This window comes from Pinus tabuliformis, chromosome Q (genome assembly GCF_031772625.1).
Source record: "Pinus tabuliformis cultivar Carrire ecotype Pingquan chromosome Q, CPIR1, whole genome shotgun sequence".
Taxonomy (NCBI): Eukaryota; Viridiplantae; Streptophyta; class Pinopsida; order Pinales; family Pinaceae; genus Pinus; species Pinus tabuliformis.
In genome coordinates, this window is record NC_142296.1 from 100757518 (window position 1) to 100780998 (window position 23481).

Here is a 23481-nt window from a genome sequence, read left to right on the forward strand (position 1 = left end):
ACCATTGTAGATAACTTATACATGGAAATTAAAAAAAAAACTTAAATTAAAGTTTAAATATATGGAAATTAAAAAAAAAAACATAAATTAAAGTTTTTTTTTTTTTTGTGTTTTTTTGTGTTTTTGAAGGGTTTTCTAGATGGGTTTTAAAGTTATTTTTGGTCTTCCACAGTTGTTTTTGGTGATTTTTTAAATTATTTTTTGTGGTTTTTAATGGTTTTCTAAGTTGTTTTTTGCGGTTTTCAAAGATTTTATTGATGGTTTTTGTATGATAAGTTTTTTTTCAAATTTAAAGATTTTTTTGGTGATATTCTAAATTGTTTTTCGTGGTTTTCAAAAATTTTATTGGTGGTTTTTGTATAATAAGTTTTTTTTCAAATTTTTGTGAACATGATCGTGGTTTCTTTTGTAATAATCCAACCCCACTGATTGTAACATTAAGATTTAAAATGGCTACAATATTATCGTAAACCAGAAGTAACATTGATTTTTAATTTTTTGTGGACCAAAAGTGACTCCAATTTTGTATAAAATTATCTATGGACGGCTTTTTTTTATGATTGTACGGACCGAATATGACTTCCAATTTTGGTATAAAAGAACCTTTCCCACCTTACCTCACGTTCAACATTCACTCTGACGAAGCAAGTTGTGCCTCATCTTCATATTAGTTTCAGTTTCGGTTCGACAGATGTTAATGGTAGTCTGGGAAGAAGAACAGCATTTTCGGGACTGGTTTGCACTTCTGTTTTTTTGCCTCCATTTATCTCTCAAAGGCCGAATTTAGCTTGTTTCGTTGGGCTGGGACTTAAAAATATTATACTTAGCTTGTTTCGTTGGGCTGGGACTTGAAAATATTATACTTCCTTCTGTGGATATGGACTCCTGGTTCGACGGGGTAGATGTGGCCTATATGAACGGCCACTATTTTGAAGGGCGCCCGTTGAATATGGAGTCGTCTTTCTTCCACGGGATGGGCGGGCTGTTTGATGCTTACTGCTCGCGCGCGCACACCCTTCAATGGCCGTTGGATGAAATTTTTTACACTTTTGATGTCGACTGCTCCTCGGGTGCGAAGACCCTTCAACGAGATGAAGATTTTTACGATTACGAAGCTTTTTCTTTTTCCTATTATAATTACTGGCGCGCACACACCCTCCAAGGGCCGTTAGATGCAATTTTTTACGATTATGATGTGGACTATTCATGCGCGCACGACCTTGAAGGGCCGTCCCAAGAAGATTCTCTCGACTACCTTGAATGGCAGTTGGATGAAGATTCTCTCTATTATGAAGCCTACTACTCGCGCGCGCACAGCCTTGAATACAACACGTCTAAGGGTTCAGTTCATCCCAACCCAAGTTCGAATTCAGTTTCCACTTCTCTCTTCACTGCAGGGGCATCAAAAGGGTTGTTAGATGAGTTGGATGAGTTGGATGAAGATTCTCTCTATTATGAAGCCTACTACTCGCGCGCGCACAGCCTTCACTGCAACACGTCCACAGGTTCAGTTCATCGCAACCCAAATTCGAATTCAGTTTCCACTCCTCTTCTCACTGCAGGCGCCTCTGATGCATCTCAGTCTCCTGGGATGGATCTCACTGTTCCAGCAGACCTCACTCAAGTAAGCTTTAAATTTTGTTTATTTGATAACAGTTTTATTTTGTTAAAAAAGTTTTTACAGTCGTTTGTATAAGTATTCAACAAATAGATCTGTTCTAAATCATCAGACATACATTAATTTTGAAGCGTGCTTCCATATGCGAATTTATTAGATTTCAATTTCTGTGAAGAGAATCACAACAATTCCACATAACCACAACTAAAATTGCATTTCATTAAACTAAACTGGAAATAGATATCTTGAATAATCTAATGAATCCATTAGGCCTTCAAACGTTTAGGCCATTGGTTATGAAAGATGCGTTTTCAAAGTGAATTTATTTCTATTTCAAAGGATGGCATCACACAACATTACTGTTTTTCATTGGATGGAGCCCTAACCGACGATGTAGGTTGTGTGTGTATAACTCCGGGTGAAAGTGGCACATATTTTTGCATGCAATAGTGCTTTTAGGAACCTTTTTCCTGATAAATGTTTGATAAATGTTTCCTTTGCATGCAGGGAGAGAACTCGACATCCGGGAATTTGGACAAACTTGAAGAAAATCTTAACTCCATTCACATTTCCTCTGGTTCTAATATCAGAATCGATGAAACTCGGGAACCCATTGCGATTGTGAATACTGCAGAAATCTCCATTGAAGGAGAGCAGGATTATTCTTCAGGAATATCACAGCCAGTGAGAAGCGGTGATCATGATGATATGGCTGAGGATTGGGAGTTTATACAGAAAGGGGAAATTGACAATGCCGCTTGAGGCACAGTAGCATTAGTTAAGGCATTCTTCTTTTATTTCTGTAGTGCTGCTTCTTTACAATTTCGTTGAGCACTTAATTACGAACCAAGACATTAGGATGACTCTCAATAAGTTGGGATTTAAAACCGAGTAAATAAGGTGGGATTTATGTAGTGGTTATGTAGTGTTTTCTTAATTGTCTGTTACATGTTTTTGTTAAATATTATGATATGTTTTCTTAATTGTGTGTTATATGTTATTTAATATTAGATGGAAGTTTTTTTTGTTTGATTGTGTGTTTTATTTAATGTTTTTAAATATTAGATGGAAATTTTTTTTGTTTGGGTGTGTGTTTTATTTGATGTTTTTAAATATTAGATGGATAATTTTACTTAATGTTTTTTAATATTAGATGGATAATTTTTTAATGGAAAAATTATATTTATTGTATTTAATTTGAACATAAATGTATTTTGGAATAATGATTTATCATTATTTAATTATATTTGTTTTGTATGTTTAATTTTTGAAATTGTTGTTTAATAATAATTATTATGTTTGAGTTTCAAAAAGTGTGATAAATGCGAAAAGTTTTTGTTATACTTTCCCAACCATGGCTGATATGTAAAGTTTTATTAATGTTGTTGAGAATGTCATAATTTCATATTTTATTAAACAACACATGGCTGAAATATACCCAAGAGATGCAATTTTTGTGGATTATTGGTGTTTTTCATTGTGATGTTCACCAAGAAATGTCATTTTTAATGTACAACTAGCCTAGTAATGGCACCATGGCTACCCTCGGGAAATTGATTATGAAGAAAGACTTAATGTGGCGGTTTAGTGGCTTATTCATTGTAGTCGAGGCAAAGAACCAAGGGTTAGGGCCAAGGGCTCTTGTTTCTCTTCCCCCATGATTCCCAAAATATTACCATGACATCCATATTCAATACTTGTTGAAGATTCACTATAGAGGGCTCATGTCATTTTTTCTAGGTATAAAGGGATGAAACTTAGTAAATTGAATTAGTTAGGTCAAAAAATACACTAATGGTGTGATATATTACTTTTCCTCTAGAATATAACCTATAACTTATTTTAAAGAAAAATATGTTAGTATTTAAATGATAGAATTCATCTAAATAAATTTTTACTAGAGTATATAATAATTTATTCTTATTTGCTACTAATATTAGTTGTAGATAACAATTTGTGAAAGCCCTAAAATTACAAGGTCAATTGTTAAAACCATGTTTGAGGATCTTAATTGATAACTCTATTTTTTAGTGTGTATGTCTCTATTTGTACTTGTACATAATAAAAATTTATTTTTTAAATCAGCAAGGAACTACAAAATAGCTATAAACTTGGGTAGTTTCATCAATGATGAATATGTCGATAATATTTACAAAGGTAGATGAAAATGGAGATAAGGATAGGGAGCTCGAACAATGGACATTATAGTTATGTGCCCTATTTATAAAACCACATAATGGTGCATGAAATAAAACTTAGGTCTAAACCTTAAAAGCATAATTACTATTAAAATAAAATTAATGGAAATTGTCTCCCATTTATAGGCCAACGATACTATATAATGCTTCAATGCACTTATTGTACTTTCCTAATTATTGTCATGATGCAAAGAACTATAAATTACAGAAATTATGCCCCTTGGTAGATATCACTTCGATCTCTATCTTTTTAAACAAGTGCCCCTTCTCTTTCCTTCTCACATCACCAAAACATTTGTAATTTCACAATGTATCATGCCAATTTTCCATTTTCTATGGTGTATTGCCCCACAGAATTTCCTTCTGCCATGAAAAAGGTGATAAAAACCGTTTTTCCAAAATTTTAAAAGTTTTTTATTCCTTCTATATGCATCCATCTTTCTTCTTCTTTTTGGAGCATGTCTTTTTCTTTTCCTCCCTGCTATAGCACATTTAGATATATATTGTTTCTTAAATAAATCTCCTTTATCACATTCTAGATTTTTTTTTTGTAGTATGTTACATGAAGAAATATCTTGGTGTGATACATTTTATCATAATATTATCTTTTCCCATGATAGATTATTATATATCTCCAACTCAAGGATATTTCTCTTAGCCAAAAAAACATGAAAAGAAATATCTTAGTGTGATACATTGTATCATAAGGTTATCTTTTCCCATGATAGATTATATATCTCTAAGTCAAGGATATTTCTCTTAGCCAAAAAAAAATGTATTACATCGAATGATTAGCCAAAAAAACATATTACGTGGAATGAATCTTCCACATGGTACAATTTATTTAGCAACAATATTTTATCTTTTGTTGAAGACTTCTTAAAGTTTATTCAACCTATTAGTGCATTATTAACAACACTTTTTATGGAATTGAAATATTGTTCAAACTCCATCATATACTAAGGATTCAAATAGTTTATAGTTAAGAATACCTTTAATTACATGTTTAATCAATAAACTATGACTAGTGTTGTAGTTACTAAATCGTGCACAGTTAAAAGTTTAAAATTCTTGAGGGAAAGTTGAGACTAGCAATTATTATTAAAATAAAATTATTTTGATGATGATTGTTTAGGTGATATTATGAAGTCAGTTTCTTCTAAAACACCATATTTATAATTTTTATTTATATAATGATAAAACTAATTATAAACAAAATTTTATAAACAAAAACTAAGCTTAATTTTATCAAAAAAATATTATAAGCAAAAGTAAGCTTCATTTTATATGGTAACTTCAAAGTTTAAATTTTTTAAACCCGAAGCCTAACTTCAAAGTTAGTCACAGTTCCATGCTCTATAGTGAAAAAAAAACTTCATTTTATATGGTACTTCAAAGTTTAAAGAAAGTTTTTAGACCTAAAGCCTAACTTCAAAGTCAGTCGTAGTTCAAGCTCTATAGTCAATTAAACCTACCCATCAATGCATAGGTCAAGCGAAGCCAGCGCCTATGTAAAGCACTGGAAGGAGGAGCCCACCAAGTGCTCAAATATTGCTTAATACGTTGATATAAGATGTGAAACTCAAATAAATATAAACAGTTGTATTATTTTATATATGACAGAGGTGGGATATATCACTAACAACATTTGACAAGATAAAGATTTCGAACTCCACTATCTAAATGTCGTATGCATATAACGAAGGATTACCTACACTTACGATCCATAGCTTTCTTATTATCTCGAACCAAAGTGAAGGAGTCACTGTTTTGGAGATGAATGTCCAACAAAAAAATGTTTATGCAAATACCAGTTGTCCACTTGAAGCACGAGTTACTTGAAAAAAAACAGAACTCCCCATTATGGAAATTGTCGATATTAATTTGGAATTTGCATCGAAGGGCGTGAGCTAATTTATGTGGCTTTTTAAGTATCTTGGGAATGGGTGTATATTATTTTTTATTATTTTGTTGGGGTGATTATCTCCATCATGGGGATAATGCGAGAGCTTTCAACGTGCCCATATATTTAAAAGAGGTCTCCATCATGCTTGTTTTAAGAAACTAATGGTGCTGATGGTAGTATTATGGTATTATCCTATAAAAGAAATATACGGAGGTTGATTCATACGACAAGTTTGGGAGGTTCCTCCTTGTTTGATTTTCCTCCGAGAACTCTCAAAAATTCTTTGAAGAGGTTTGGAGAAGGTGTACAAAATCTTGCTTTTGTTTATGTAACATTGGTTGACAATTCCATAGTGATTAAATCAAGTGGTTGGTGGAATTCATTCAACATTATTCACTGTGCTTCTGGGATCTATCCAAAGTATGATTAAGTATGCTTAGTGTGGCAACTTCTAGAGCATGATCGATGATGTAATACATCAGCGTTTAGGGCATACCAGATCTCATTTCTCTTGGAGTTTTTCATATCATATTATGCGCTGACATGAAGCTTTTATTGATGATTCCAATGTGAAATAACATCAAATGGATGTGTTCTAGCTAAATCTTGCCATGCTAACCACCAAAGCCTAGTGATAAAAAACTAGTTCGCAATATTGAACTTTTAGCACAGTTTGTTGTTAACAATGGATGGGAGTTTGAGAATATGGCCTGAGCTAAAGAAGTTGGAAATCCAAAGTTTTGATTTTGGTTTGGTGGAGAGCTTGGAAGTGATGCTTGAATTCGATTTGGGTATTTCAAGTGGATAAAGGTGAAATTTGAGTTAGAATTAAGGAGACAACAAGAAGCTAAGTAGCTTTCAAAAAGATCCATTCCATCAGAGTCTAAGCAGCAACATGCATAGTTAAATACTGCTTTGAAAGGGGCCGCAAAATCTTTGGCAGGCTCAGACACAAACATAGAAGGATCGTTTCAAGTATTTGTATTCAAGGGGCCTTCTGTAGAAGACCTTAGCCCAGTCCAATCTGGGCCAAAAGAGTTAGACAATGTTCTAAAGGATGCTTTTCTTGAACACTTAATCCAACATGATAACGGGGTATACCAAATTTTTTAGAGGCCTTGCATTCAAGATCTGAGTCTAGTATGGTATTCTCAAAATGAGTTTCGGAAGTCATCTGAGGTAGCTTGCTTAAAATATATGAATCTTGTTTAATCTTTTTCAAATGAGTTTCAACAAAGATTTGAGGGATTTTTTGTAGAAGATGTGAACCATGTCCATTCCTCATTGCAAAGGCTTCAAAAATGTATGATGGACCATCTATAAAAGATCTCGGCCTAGTCTCATGCGAGCCTAGTTCGATCATTGGCTGAATAGTTTCAACAATCATCTCTTATAAACATTGACAAGGAAGGGCACACATCCTTTGTTTCTAGGAAAGAACCATCTGTTGAATTGAATGTGGAGTAGGGAAGGGATTATTGAATCAATGGAAGAGCCATTCTAGGTGAGATTTATGGGTCCCGTTTGTGAAATTACAAGGGGAGTTTCTAAACACAATGAACAAATAGAAAATAATGAAGTTGGTGATAGAAGAAGGGGTAGCATGGCTGTAAGTGATATGGCAAGAAAGGAAATAGAAGTTGTTAAAGGTGAGGCTAGTGAGTTTTTCAAAGGATTATATGAATGTGTTCCACAAGAAAACAACAATATTAGAGAAGTTGATAATACAAAGATAGGTATGAGCCTATGGAGCATCAACAAAGATTGTTGAATTTTGATGAATTTGGTAGACTAATAAGGGAAGGAGCCAGATCCTCCTATTATATCACATTATAATGTGCACCTCCAAGGAGATAAGCTTACATAGAACTCGTCGTAGAACTCAGACCAAGTGTCCATATTTGTACATGTTCTTTATAGACATGCACAATTGAATCTTGATGGTAGGGATAACACTAATGAGCCACATGATGTGATTAAGGAGTATCACTTTTACATCAGTGATCATCTGGAGCATGACACATTGTATGTGCAAAATTTCTTTGACCTAATTTATGAATCATAAAAAAATGACATATCATTGAGGAAGCATTGGATATGGTCAAATGGTGGTGTGGGGTAGTTCAAGTCAGCACACATTTTTTATTGGTTGAGCCAACTACACAAGAAGAAAAAAAATCAGTATACTTGGAGCTACTTTGAAATAGGACCTGGAAAGGGTGAGCATGATGGTGTAGGTGCTTGTGTGAACCAAGCACTTAGGAGCTACCAAATGAGTCATGATGCACATCTACTCAAATCATCACTAGAGGTGGTCAAATGATGCAGATCCCATTGAGGACATGAAGGTCATGAATCTATTAGGATTGTGAGTAAGTTCTTCTAGAATGTTGAACTTGGATATGTGAATATATCCATTGCTTGGTATTGTAATATTATAGAAGGAACAAGGGAATTACACTCAGTGCAAATTAAATACATTAGGGAAATATTTTCCATCGAGACAAGAAAACTCACATGTTTTTGTTAGCTTTTCATTGGCATTGATGGATGTAGACTTGATCAGTGTGAAAAACATGGATACGTGAAAGGATGGAAATATTTCACCCTTAATCCAAAGGGACATCATCCACTTTCGACGTGGCAAGAGATGCACGATGAAGAGGCTATCGTTTCACTTTATCATGATCGAGCCTCTAATATTGTAAGGGAAGGTATGTGGTCCATCTATCATTAACAATTTCATCTATAAATTGAAATCTTGAATGTATGTAAGTAATCCATATTTTGTATTTTGGTTGTGGTGATATTTTTATTGTCACCGCCCCCACAGGAAACGAGAGAACGTGGCCTACTATTTGATGTGATGCACACAGGAGAAAAGTAGGTTGGTGAGAACGTATGAAGATGGACCATTCACATACCAAATTTGTGGCATGGTTGTGATGGGTCATTTTTTTGAAAAGGTTAAAAACAAACCGAACACATCATTTATAGAGTTTTTATACCTAAATATATATCTTTTCAATACAATTATCTAGTCATAGTAGCTTAGATCAATCTCATAGAAATCAAAACAAAGAAAGGTGAACTGAGGAGATGGAAGATGAAAAAATTAGATGATTAACATTATATGGAGACATGCATTTCGATGATCCATTGGCTAGATGAGTATATGATGCAAATGGAAAGCCCTAAAACTGAGTCTATAGCAATCAAGTGTAATCTAATATAGTATAAGAGATCCCAAATGTATGATTTTTGTAATCTATAAATGTGATAGTTGAATACTCTTTTAATTTTGTAATTTTGAATAGAGAAATGTCCCCTCTTATCTAGGATGGATTCATAATGGTGTACATATATGTTCTATAAGCTTCAGTTTCCTTGAGGTGATTAAGTTTCTGAAGTACACCAAATTTCAAGGAAGTTTTATTTCTAGGGATAAGATCCTTATGTGAACCGCATAGATCTAAAACTTAATTAAAATCTAGAATCAATAGGGATTTAGATTTAGATTTAATTAAAAAAAATTATCTTAATTTTTAAATGTTATGTATAGTATTCATGTTGAGCATGCAAGAAATTTCACAGATCTATATACTTGTCATATATTTGGTTTCTAGAAAATCCATTTTAGTATGTAACAACCAAGTTGATATAATATTATTTTAATTAAAATGGAAATTCAACTATCTAGGTTATGAACAACATTGAAATATTTTTTTGTTATAAATAAATAAGTCACGTGTCAATTTGATATAAAACATGGAAAGAGTTACACACACACACACACACACACACAAACACACATATATAACCTCTAAAGAAATAAAATCGAATAAAACTTATTTTTAGTTTACATCTCAACATCTTTTAAAATCATTGTAATTTAACATACATTGATTGTGCACTAAAAGGCACTTTTTACAAGCCAATATGACAACTAAAATTGTTATTTTGTAAAATTTTACTTCTTTAATATTCTTAATTAAAGGTCTTAAGATAAGAAATTGATTCAAATACTTGGATAGGCAAGTAAATTTAGGAAAGTACATAAAATTATAGAAACATATCATTAAACGTTTAAATTAACATATATTGAGTGCAATAAAAGCCATTGTTTACAAATTCAATATTAAATTAATGTACATGATATAACCTAGTACATTTTAAGTATCAAAGTGACTTGCATCATAGTAAGATTGTACTTATTTCCTTAGTATATGAATGTGCCTGAAATATAAAACTATCTATAATCCACTCTAGAAAGTATCGCTTCTGGAAATCTTACGTGTGTTTCGTTACGTGGAGTGAGCATTCATAATCCAATACTACAATATAAAAAATTCAAATTCAAATGAATTATAATACTATTTGTACAAAATAAAAAATCTAGAAATAAATCATTTTCAATTGTGCATTTAAATAGTCCCCTACCTATGACTTAGTCGAGTGGAAATGGAAGTCAGGTGGGATGGGGGTCTTGGGTTTGGTGCTCCCTTATCTATGGCTCAATCCCAACATACTGAACATCCCACTCTTGAGTCCACATAACTATAGTATCAACACCCCTCTGCATCTGGGCCTGTGTACACAAAGGCAAAGACGAATTAAAATTAGTCTACCAATTAATTAGCATGCATACATGTAACTTAAAAAAAATATGTTGAAATATTAGGAATATTTTATTTTAGCTCAACTACCAGTCCATGAGTGTTATGAGGTGGAGGTGGAGATGGAGTTGGAGGTGGAGGAGACTGAGCCATGGAAACATGCACTAGAGGAGGCTTCTCTGGTTGGTCAACTGCCCCCTCAGATGACCTCAAAATCTCATATGTTTAGCTGGGTTATCATGAAATTATTAATATAAATTTATTCTAATATGAAATCATTAATATAAATTATGTCTAATTTGACGTTAAGAGTCAAAATTTTTGTATATATGTACCTGGTCTATGTCACGTAGATCGTTCACCCTCCAAGTATCACAGATGCTATCACGACATGTACGTGCATATGTCAAAATTTGGTCATGCCATAGACACTTGAGATATGAATCAACATGTAATGTAACTAGTGGGGCACGATGAAACGAAGGTGGTCTTCTCATCTCTCCATGTAATGTGACATGTGCAATGGCAAATGTCCTCTACATGTTATCTGCAATGCTATGCCTAGTCTCAGTGCCAATCTATGACTTCTACTCTTGCTCCATTAGTAATACCATGCTTCGAGATGGTCGTGGAAACAATCTCAAAAGTGGTGCTACATGCGTAGGGCCCCTGCGAGCCCTGACATGTTCATAACTATGTCCCAAGCTAGGTATGTAAAAATTAGATATGCTACTGGTGTAATTTGGCCTCATATGTAGCACAAACTCCACATATATTTTCTTTTACTTGGTCATGGTGGGGGAATTGGCACCAAGATCCAATGTATTAATCATAAAGAAAAGGGGTTGCATCAAAGTTCTTAAAATATTTTAGCGAAATCAGACCAATATGTCTAGCACAATAATCTAGAGGGATGTATAACAACTCCTCATGAACATCAATGTTCTTGGTAGCGTCTTTCATCACCTTGCAAGTATGTAGTCCTCTAACATCTAGCCTCCTAATCCTATGTATGGAATATAGGAGGTGGCTTTGTGGGCCCTTCCTCTGGTATGTCTCAATCAACCTCTTGATACTATATAGCATTAGAGACAAACTATTTCTAGTAGGTGAACTAACGAATGTTTTGTCCATCTCTTGTGTGATCCATGTATACTAGGCCCTAATATCCTCACCTGTGATATTGGCTATAACATTATTCCATGGAGGGATCGGAATTTCTCTTTGATCCTCTTCTTCACCTTGCTTAGGGTCTGTAAATCATAAACATAATTTAATCTATATAACAAACTAGAAGCACAATAACATATACATTAAATTCAAACACATCAATTGAAGATGATTTAAAACTTAAAGACAATTTCAAGACACAAACACATAAATTTTAAAGAGGATTAAAAATGCAAGATGTATACCTGCATTTTGAGGGTTAGGGAAGATAAATGCAATTAATCCAAGCATGTGAGGTGAGGAACAAATCCATTGCATGGTAGTTACACACATTATTTGACATGATGTGAAGGGAGACCCTATTATCATAGAACCAACCCTTAGATCAATTGGAATGATTGTGATGATTGTAATGGTTGGTGTAACAGAGGGCGGAGGGGATAGAAGAGAAGGGGTTTGCAAATATAAATTTTCTAGTTAAGTCCATATTCTAATGAGGGACGAACGTATTTAGTAACCCAAATTTTAGAACCATATGACAATTTAGGGGATTGGACAGAGTCTAATATAGTCATTAAGTTCAATATTTTCTTCTTCCAGAGAGCATGCTTTATTTTTTTCAAAGCAACTTATGTAACATTGACTCTAAGTATATGATAAAAACTCTTTGAATGAAAGAATACCACCAAAATTCTAATTCTCTAGGGTACCATAGTAAGAGAGTTGTCTTTCAGATTGTTTTGACTATTAAGATATTGGACTGTAAGTAATGAATCTCCTAAGACATTAATATCTTCCACATCTTTGTCTTAACCAATGCATAGACCTTGCAGAAGTCCATAGATCTTTGCTTGGTTGTTAGATTTCCTTCCTAGGATCCATGAGAATTTTACCTCCATTATTCGATCGGGAATAAATAAAATCCCTCCACCTACTGTCACCCTTAAGGTAATCATGGTTTAGATCGGTAAATAATTAATCATATATTATGAAGAATTATTTAAAAGGAGTTAGAAAAAATCCATAATAATTTGAAAAGACACCTTTAACTTAATAAAGTTACTCATATATATTTTTATATTTGAATTTGTTATATATATATATAAACAAACTCAAGTCCGTAAATAATTATTATTTAATCTATAATCTATAATCTATAATATTATATGAATATATGTTGATTTTTAAAATCTTTTTAATATTAAATTGTAAATTGTATTTAATTTTTATAAATATTATTAATAGTTTATACTTAAATAATTTTTTTTAATAAAAACATGTTTTCAATCAATTTTATATATCATATTAGTATATATAATGAATTGATATATCAAAATATAAAGATGAAATTTATATATATATATATATATATATATATATTATAATAAATTTATATATTAAAATACATATGAAAAATATAACAAAATATAAATTTAACTATTATAAAAAATAAATAAAATTTAAAAAATATTGTAAACGAGAATCCATGATGGTTCCACCTTAAAAGCGATTAAGAATATGGAAGGTTTGTTAGGAAAGAGAATTCATGGTGTGGTCATTTTAAAACACAGTGTGATTTATGTTACACTTTCACCGCCATCAATACTTTTCACTTTAGTGTTTTAAGATAAATAATGTTATTGTCATATTATATTTTCATTTAAATTATATTTTTAATTAAATCGATATATTAAAGTAAAGTGTCTTATTAAATAGGATATATTAGCAAAATATAAAAAAAATTACATTCGCAAAATGTAAAAGTAAGTGTGAATTGGGAACGTATTTTGGGAAGGAAATTCATGAAGATGTAGTATAATATAATTGATTAATCTTAATAAGAGAAGTTTCGATAATTAGGATAGTTTGGTACTTGTTAGACATCAGGATTTGAAACTTGTTCACCAATATATATTCTATCACAATGCGCTGCAACTTAAAAACAAATACTATAATTTAAATATATTTTATTATTATTATTTTGATAAAGTAAAATAATAAATTATATAAATATAGGAATTTTTTTATATTATAAAGTGAAATAGTAGTTTGAGGCTGGATGAAAGTGGATAATTGATAGATATTTAACTTTTTTTATTTACAATTAAATTGAGTTTATTATGGAATTAGCCTCAATCTGGAACAAAAAAAATTAGTTGCTTTAATGGATGTTATCGAGTTAGTAGAGTTTGGACATTCCTGGAATTAGTTTAATTTCCTAAACCTGATTTCCATCCTCAACGTCAAAATTGATTTGCATTCACAACCTCTTTTCACAAGATTTAAACATGAAAATTGCATCCCACACAAATAATCAAATTTGACATCTTGAGCTATCACTTCACATTTTCTCTAGGATGGGAACAATCCTATGTCTAAATACCACATGTGTAAATGGAATGATCTTACAATCCCCAAGGAACGTGGGGGATGAGGTTTGCTAGATCAATGTATTTTTTTGAAGGTGTTTCTTATCAAATCTCTATGGCGAGCAATAAATGGTAGTGGGATTTGACAGAAGATATTCAAAAACAAGTTTATAAAGGGTCAGGATATGGAATTTATTTACAGGGACACAAACATTCCACTGGCCACAGGAACATTGACATGGCGTTCTTTTGTCAAAATCTGGGATTGGTGGCAGCATGGAATGGCCTGAGATTTTGGCAATAGACATAAAAATTTAATCTTCTCAGACATGATTAAGGGGATTGACACTGCTTCTATCTTGAGCGAGCACACCTTGTCAATGATTCAACATGGAGGCTTCTTCTTCATATCTCAAATGATAAAAAGATGGGAGGTTGGTTGTCCGATATGGAAAAATGTGATGGACTTGAACCTGAACCTGGATTGCAGATATGCTCTTAAGGAGGCTTATGTAAATATATTGAGCAACGCGGGGCTGTAAAAGTGGTGATTGTATCAACTAGATTGGAAGGATGGCTAAAGATGCGCCCATTGTGGCTTACTCATACAGGTGGTTGTTGGCACCGAAAGACACCCAAATGTATAGATCGTGGTTTGCTAGAATATGGAAATGGAAGCTTCCCACCAAAATCATTATGTTTTCCTCATTGGTCTAGAGAAACAATATCCTTACTTGGGATAATCTGGGGAAAAGGGGACATTTGGGCTCGGGTATTTGTATCTTGCAAGGCAGATTCAAAATATGTGCAACATTTTTCTTTTTGTACCCATACACAAATCGAATATGGAACTTTTATACAATGACCCTTTAGATTAATTTTCCATGGATGAACAACTTTTAAGAGTTTATGATTGACTGGATTAATGTTCAAACCTTTTTTATGACACTTCCCTATTGGGACGAGGTCCCATAGGGTCAAATTTTGTAAATATTTGTTAAATATTGTAAAGTCTCCGTATTTTGAGGAGTGGAGTGCGAGTAGCGTAGGTCGATAGGAGTCAAAGGGGATTTTTAGAAAGTCAAATCCCCTTAGTTTATTAAGAGTCAAGTTGTTTTGTGACCCGCCCATGGTTCACAGACCAGGGTATTGTAATGAAGAAGGATATAAAAAGGAGTCATAGAAGAGTCTTAGGAAGATAACAAAGAGCATAAAAGGGCAAGTTTTGGGTTTGTTTTGTCTATTCTGTACTTCAGCTGGGGGGAAGGATCCTGCAACTGTGTGCGTGAAGATCTTGGTAAGTCCCCAGCTAAGTGCGCGGGCCCCTACAACTATATGCGCAGGGTTGGAAAAAATGTAATTGAAGATCTAAGCATAATAAAGGTTTGTTTTGAAGAGTTATATGTGTATCTATGTATTACTACTTTTATCTTAATTTACTTTATTTGGATCTATTGAATGGAATTAATCAGGAAAAATACTTAATAGATTCATGAAGACTTAGATGTATGTATTTATATGATGTCATGAATGTTTAGCATACCCGATGAAGGGAACAAATCTGATATTTCTTAATTGTTGTAACTTTCGGGTTTAAGGGTTTGGGTTCGCGCAAATTGAGATAAGCCCTGAGTTTGAGAGAAACACATCACATAGTCCTTTGAAAACATAAACCTAGTTCTCACATCCCCCAATACTACCTCGAGTGAGACTGTAGCCTATTTTAGGTGGGTTTTTGCCAAAAGGGCTGGTAGTGTAGGGTTTTGTTGGTTAGTGTAGCAAATTCTGAACCTTGGTCCAAGCTCGCTCAAGCCAAAAAATGGTTCTGTTGATGGGACCAGGATTTATCTGAGGAAATTTTGATTTGGCATAAGTGGACACCTATTAAGAAGGAGATTGAGAAGTGGATAGATCAAAAGTTACACAAGTTTACAACTCAAGAAAATACGAATCTGCGCTTGTCAAAAGAAGAGTGGATACAAAGATACTTGTATACAGATGAACACAGAGTTTTCTTCTGCTCTTTTGTGTGTGAATTATATGAATGGTTGGCTAAATTGGTGAATGGTCAACCTATTTGGAAGATGGATAATGCTATTATATGGACTCCAGAGTTAGAAAGGCACCTAGAAGGATCAGAGAATAAGATCGTGAAGGTTGTTGATTATTGGATCAATAGTATTTGGGGTAGATTTATTACTAATTTTGTGATTGAAATGTCTGCTAGTTATAGCAAAGTTGAAAGTTATTTTTTCAAAGGACCAAGAGGTGAGTATCTGAAGTCTCTGAAAACTTGGATTAAAATGTTATTGTGTGAGAAAGGGGTTATGCGAGTAAATTGATGTTTATATGAGACTTTACAAGAGCTATATAAAGTGGGAGACCATTCAGAATAGATATAGATTCAAATGTAGAGTACAGTCCTTTGTTGGGAGCGTCTGATAGTGACGAAGAAAGTAATAGTATGAAGATACCCCAAGGTGCATCAGAGACGATAGATCAGGGTATTACGAGAATACAACATCCATCCACTCCACCTCTACCATCACCTCAACCTCACACACCTACACCCCCACCTCCACCTCCACCTCCGCTATTCAGTATGGCAAATGCTATGAAGATCCCTATATTCAAGGGTCTGGGGAAAAAAGAACCTGATTAATTTTGGTTTGTAGTAGATGTTGTGTGGAAGTCACAGCAGATAACGGATGACGATTTGAAGAAAGTGTAGCTAGTCACAACATTACAAGATAGGGCACTAAGTTGGTATATTAAGTACAGTACGGATCATACAACTGCGTCATTGAAAGAAACAAAAGATGAGCTGAATAATGAATTTGGGAAACCTAAGTCTGAAGCCCAGTCTGTGACTGAGGTAAAAGAAATTAAGCAGAAGGTGAATGAATCTGCATAGGATTTTGATCAAAGGATTAAATGTCTGCTACAAGGGATAATTTGAAAATCTCAGATGAGCAACATACATATTGGTATATTTCTTCATCGTTACCTCATTTGTGATTCCCATTTTCACAACAAAAGGTTGGATCGTAGGCTGAAGCATTGGAAATTCTTATGAAGTTGGAGGCTTCGCCTATATAGGATATGAATATGGGAGTGCAACAGATTCAGTCATAGTTGGCTAGCCTGCATATGGAGTTATAGGATCTCAAAAAGGGGAAAGAGGTCCAAAATGAGACCCACGTAGAATTATGGTGCTTAAAGTGAAAAGGGCATGGTCGCGACAAGGATCATTGCCAGGTATATCAAAACAACCTAATTGGGGGACGACCTACCCCCTGAAGCCATAAAATACTGTTGGATTGAGTATTGGTGTAGTGCCATGTTGCGTTATCTGCCAGATAATAGGGAAACATTCAACATACAACTTCCATCTATTGCAGAAATTTGCATAGGCTCCCCAACAATTGTTCTCTGATTTCTGTAAATATGTAGGTTATGATGAGTGCAATTGTTAAAGTTATAAGTTAATGATGGACTTAACACTGACATATAGAGTACAGGCTAAGACACGTCCTCAGTAGGATCAAGGCACAATTGTAGCATGTAGAGGATTCTAGGGATGAGGAAGAGGACGAGCGGGAGGAGCTGGAAGAGGTCGCAGACAAATTATTTGTTATAATTGTGGGGAACCAGGCCACTTTGCACGAGATTGTAAGAACCCGACACACCCCTCTTATCAATATTGTTGACAATTTGACCACGTTATAGAAGATTTTCCACTGCTCATCACAAAGATGCAAGAGAAGAAGAGCCAACATCCCACCCAGAACATCTAGATGATGAGATTAGAACCGGGTGAAGATGGGCCCAGTGTTAATATAGTTACACGAAGTTGTATATCTACTGGGGAAGATAAAACCGCATGGAAACAACCAAAAGAAAAGATATGGGTGCGTAAGGCTGTTGACAAAGATGTTGGATTTGATTTGCAAAAGGAAAAAGAAAATTTTATGGAGGTGAAAAAGAGCTTTGCGGATTTAGGAGCTTCCACATCAAAGACTCAGAATACATGAATGGATAAGCCTGAACAGGTCATTGGTGTGCAAGAAATAGATCCTTCAGTGTTAACATCCTTCTTACATACTTGAATGAAGCTCCTAAAGGACCACAAAGTAGTAGAGGGACTGCAAGAGTTGATAGACAACTGTGTTGGTAATGGTAAAACACTACCTGAACAACATGCAATGCATAAAGTAGACAAAGGTAAGAAAAGGACTACTCGAGAAATGAGACTGACTGCACAAATCGGAGAATTTGAAATGGACCAGGTGATCATATGTTTTGGATCTGATGCGAATGTGTTGCCTAAACATACTTGGGAAAGAATGGGAAATTCAATGCTACAGTGGTTCCCAATTCAGCTACGAATGGCGAACCAACAAAAGATTATTCCTATGGGGCTCTTACATGGAGTAACTATAGACATTGAAGGGGTGTGTGCTATAGCTAATTTTGAGGTAATAAAAATAGTTGAAGATAGTAATCCCTGCCTGGCGCTTCTTGGAATTGATTGGGCGTTCGATATGAATGCATTCATCAACTTGAAGAAGTGCAACATGACGTTTGAGAAGAAGGAACTGAGATTCATTGTTTCATTGAATCCAGTCTAGGGTGCGCGGTGTACTTAACCAGTCTGGGATTACTATGAGGAAGATTATATTGAGAAGATATATAAGATTACTATGTGGAATGAGGATTGGATCAACCCTACGATGGATGGGTGAATTACTTGGGAAAATGACAGCTCTTGCAACTTAGATTCAGATGAGGAGCTCGAGCATTGGCAAAACAGATTGCATGAAGTATAAACATTACAATGCAACAAGCTTACTAAATCACTCTAGTGTATATCTACTGAGGTATGCAATTTACCATTATGGATTAGAAGATGTAAATTTTTTTCTTGATAGATTTGAAATGGGTGTACCTGATGAGCGTTGGTTCCAGACATTAGACATTACACTGAGAGCTATACCTGCCAGATGGTGGGGTACACATAAGAACAATTTTGCAAAATGGAAAGAGTGCCGAAGGATGATGAAGCTATGGTTTGGATATGCCAATACCTACCTTACTAAAAAAATGTATAGGGAAGGATGATCTCTGTGAGCATCTTTCTCACTGGAGGAAAGCATGGGGAGAGGAACCATAGCCTAAATGGGTGCACATATTCTGCCACACTTTGGATACTATTTCGATGAACTGATATTTAGAAACAGAGTTGTGACACAGAACCATGGAGTGGGATGTTTTGAGGGAAATATTTCTCCTGACATTTAGTTTTGAGGATGGATTTGAATGCATTGATGAAGTATTACAAGAAATCAAGGTTGCAATATTTAGAACACCTGTAGAGCCTGTCACGTGGGTAAAAACGAACCAGAGTACGTAGTTGTGCCATGCTCTATAGTGCTACAACGTTACCACAGAAGAAGGTGAGGAAGATCCCAAGAATATCTGTATCCCCGAGTCAGAGGGATAGCCGAAGTCATCAAGCCTAAGGTAGAAGTTCTAAACATCTAAAAACCATTGAAAACCAAGCAAGTGAACATTAGGTTAGAAACGCATCTGAAATTTGTGAATATAGGGGATTAATGTAATGAGGACATAGTGGATAAGGTTTTTGAGCTATTACGGGAATATTAGGACTTATTTCCAACAAAGGTTTCTAATTTGAAGGGAATAGTAGGTGATCTAGGTGTTATGACGATCAATTTGAAGCCAGATGTGAAGCTGGTAAGGCAGCACTTGTACCGATTGAATCCTAAGTACAAAAAAAAGTCTGCAAAGAACTCGATAAGATGCTTGTAGTAGGGATTATTGAGCCTATGGAAGAATCAAACTGGGTTAGTCCTATGGTGGTTTAGGAGAAGAAGACAAAGGGAGAAATACGAATTTGCATAGATCTAAGGAAGTTAAATGATGCTTGTGTACACGGTCCATTCCCTACGCCGTTAACAGATGAAGTATTGGAGAAAATTGGTGGTTAAGAAGCCTACTCTTTTACGGATGGGTTCTCATGATATCGCCAAATCAAGATCGTGTCAGAAGATCAAAGTAAGACTACCTTCACCATAGAATGGGGCTCTTTTCAGTATACAATTATGACCTTTGGACTTAAGAATGCCCCTACGATATTTTCTAGGGTGGTAGGCATAACTTTTAAAGAATTTATTTATAATTTTTTGGAAGTTTAATTTAATTATTGGATGGTACATGGGTTAGTGAAAAATCATGTTGCGAGTCTTCGCCTAATGTTGGATACTTGTAGGAAGTATCAAATATCCCTTACTCTGAATAAGTGCATATTGTGCATACCGTATGGGTTAGTGTAAAATCATGTTGCGAGTCTTCGCCTAATGCTGGATACTTGTAGGAAGTATTAGATACCCCTTACTCTGAAGAAGTGCATATTTTGCATACCATATGGGATACTTTTGGGCCACGTTGTTTATAAGAAAGGGTTTATGGTGGAACGTGATAATTTTTAGATGGTATATGTTAGTATTTTTTGTGAGACAAGATCGAGCTTTATATTTTGGCTTCCATAGCTTCTCCATTAAGGGGAAATTTTTTGTTTCATTATTGTCTTATATAGCTTTGGAAAGTTGAGGAGTCACTGTGTTTCTTTCTAATATGCTTTAAGGTTAAGCTTTCATATGGCATTCTATAGGTATATACAGTCTTAGCTCCCTATCAAGCTCACATCCTAACTAGCGCATCCCTAGGTCAGAGCAATAGATATAAATAAATGACTATTGTTTCTATTAATTACAATCTTTCATGGCTCTAGGAAATTTTTGAGTGGAAGGTATACCTCCCCTATGGCCCCATGTTGCTCTCATAACCTTCTTAGTCTACAATAAAGGGCTACAATTTGAGGATGTCTCTAATTCAAGTATTATCTATTTGTGTCATCTCTTTTCATTTTCAACCATGCCTATGGTCCATATTACATTTCCAGGCCATAGATGCTCACAAACTTATTGGGTGTGCTATATTCTTTCCACGACTAGCCCCACGTGTTGTACGTTGCGTCGGGTGCAATTGGGGGTCACAAGGGATGGGGTCTGGGGTAGTGCCCCAAAAAAAAAAAAATTATGTGGACCCAATAATAGTTGGGAAAACCTAAAGATGGGGGGCAGACCCAAAGATGTTGGGAAGATCTACCCATGGTTTTGTGCATGGTTTTCGCACATGGTTTTGGTCATGATGGTTTTCATCCCATGGTATTTTGTAGATCCATTCAAGGAAACTATGATTATGTTCTAATCCAGGGTTAATGGATTTGGGTTTATGAATGCTTCAGCATGTATATATATGTATTGTAACATTGAAAGGAATATAATGAAAAAGCAATCTGGTAGTCTCGGTTTTGGGATCCAGGGGAAAATCTCTATGTATATTTGTTTCATGTTCTCACCATTGTATATTTTTCTGTTTTAAGAATTCGTTTGTAGGTAATTTCTATATAGGGTTAAAACCTACAAACCTCCTCCTCTTCTAAATGTCCAATTTGTAGTGGAGCATTCAATTCTAGCCTATGTAGCTAATATCCCTTTAGAGAAACTTAGGGAAATAAACCATGATGAGGAACACTCAAGGGTAGAATTTAGATTTATGTGAAATTTTGAAGTTATTAATGAGTTTAGCAACTGGATACCAAAAAATCATATCTAAACACCTCAACTAGATAGACTATGGACATGACCAATGTTGACAACTCAAAACCATAATGGGTGCTAGTGGAATGGTTTGAATCCCTGTAATAAATCCTTTTGAGTATAGGTGATGTGTTATTGCTATTAAGGAAACTCATTGAATAGGTCTCCATGGTGGTTATGAGGATAGTTGACTAAGAATTCTACAAATTAGAGGAGGGCATTAAGGTATTGTAACGAACAGAGTTCGTATACTCAGAGGAATGTTATGATACCAATGTAACGAACAATGTTCGTATAAGTAGCTGAATACTAAGAATATTAGGTATATGTAAATATCCATTATAGGATAAGTATATAGTATATAAGAGATGTACAAAATATATGATATGATGATTTGAATACAACTAAGGGTCTCGTATATATAGGTAGGTACCCTTTCATGAATGTTCATGTCCATAGAGACATATATTTTCACTACTAATTATTAGTTAATTAATTATTATTATTTACATTATTTTTACTATACATACATACATACATACATACATACATACATACATACATATATATATATATATATATATATATATATATATATATATATATAGCGAGAGAGAGAGAGAGATTATTCATAACATTTCCTTCCTCAAAAAGATTTGTCCTCAAAGTTTACTGATGAAAAGGCTTGCTCTATTTTTATGTTTTGTATGTATTCTCGTCTCAGAACTGACATATTCGTTGATACAAGACGATATGATCCTCTAAGTGATAAACAAAATTGTCGAATTGAGAACAGATCTGATCATCCTAGATTAATCTTCTGTGGAATCTTGCAGTTGTTGGAAACTTGTGATGAATTGTTATAACAGGATTGGATTATGTAAACTTCAAAATTCTTGGGAACATAATTTTGTTGATTATGTTCTGAGAGATATGGATTTGTGGATTGGTTAAGTTGTATGTTCTTGTGATTTGGATGTAGATACAGAATTATTTTGGTTTGTTTTCCCCTTATGTTGAGGGCCCCGAAATCAGGTCAACAACAAGGGGGATACCCACCCGGTTTGGAACCTGGTTGGCGGCTCCTTGCCCGTTTGGTGTAGCGGGTCCGAATGGGGATGATGGGACCAGCTTCCCAATCTAAAAGATGTGTGTGTGTGTGTAGATTTTGAAGATACTAATCTAAAGGTAATTTTAAACTAATTTAATTCTAGACTCTTAAACTGACTCTATGCTATTGTAATCTAACAAAAACAACACATCTAATCTATACTAACCCGGGGTAAAATTCTTTCATTATGCGATCTAAAAAGATTTCATACAACAACTGGTAATAAAGATCATTCAGCTATCATAAGAATATAAATCAATTTAAGATGAACCATTCTGCATAAGAAGTTAGGCAAAACAGTTGTGAACATCATATCGCATAATCAGTTATTCATATGTCAAGCACAAACAAATGATTCCACCGTACAAAAGTGCCAAATGGTAATCCAGACATTCATACATTAACATATAAACAAATCAGCTGTATATCACTCTAAGAATATGAGCAGAAATTAATCAAGAAATAAAAGTACCATTTATGACCGATTTCACTCACAAACTTCAAGCAATAACGATTTATCTCTACTTACTTCTAACATCTACTAAGAGTACAGAAGTGCAACATCAGTAGCGGACATTAAAATGAAAACATAAATAAATCTCGATCCATCCATTCATCAAAACCCCCTCCGAGGGTGCAAAAGTGCATGTTCTGAGGACAAGTTTTTTGACAAATTTCCGGACCCTTCTCCAAATGCCATGAGAAGGGTTAAATACTACTAACTAACTAATCTTAATTACACAAATTTAGGGAACGGCTTCAAATGACCGCCCTTTTACTAAAGCAAATTTATTTCTAAAAATTGAAT

General features: G+C 34.3%; 1 protein-coding gene across 1 annotated transcript; it reads left to right on the forward strand.

The window, feature by feature from the left end:
- Positions 1–650: 650 nt before the first annotated feature.
- Positions 651–2530, forward strand: LOC149218429 (uncharacterized). The gene is made up of 2 exons (XM_089382396.1): positions 651–1624; positions 2126–2530. Exons 1-2 carry the CDS (start codon positions 878–880, stop codon positions 2378–2380), a joined length of 1002 nt encoding a protein of 333 aa, XP_089238522.1. The 5' UTR covers positions 651–877; the 3' UTR covers positions 2381–2530.
- Positions 2531–23481: the final 20951 nt, after the last annotated feature.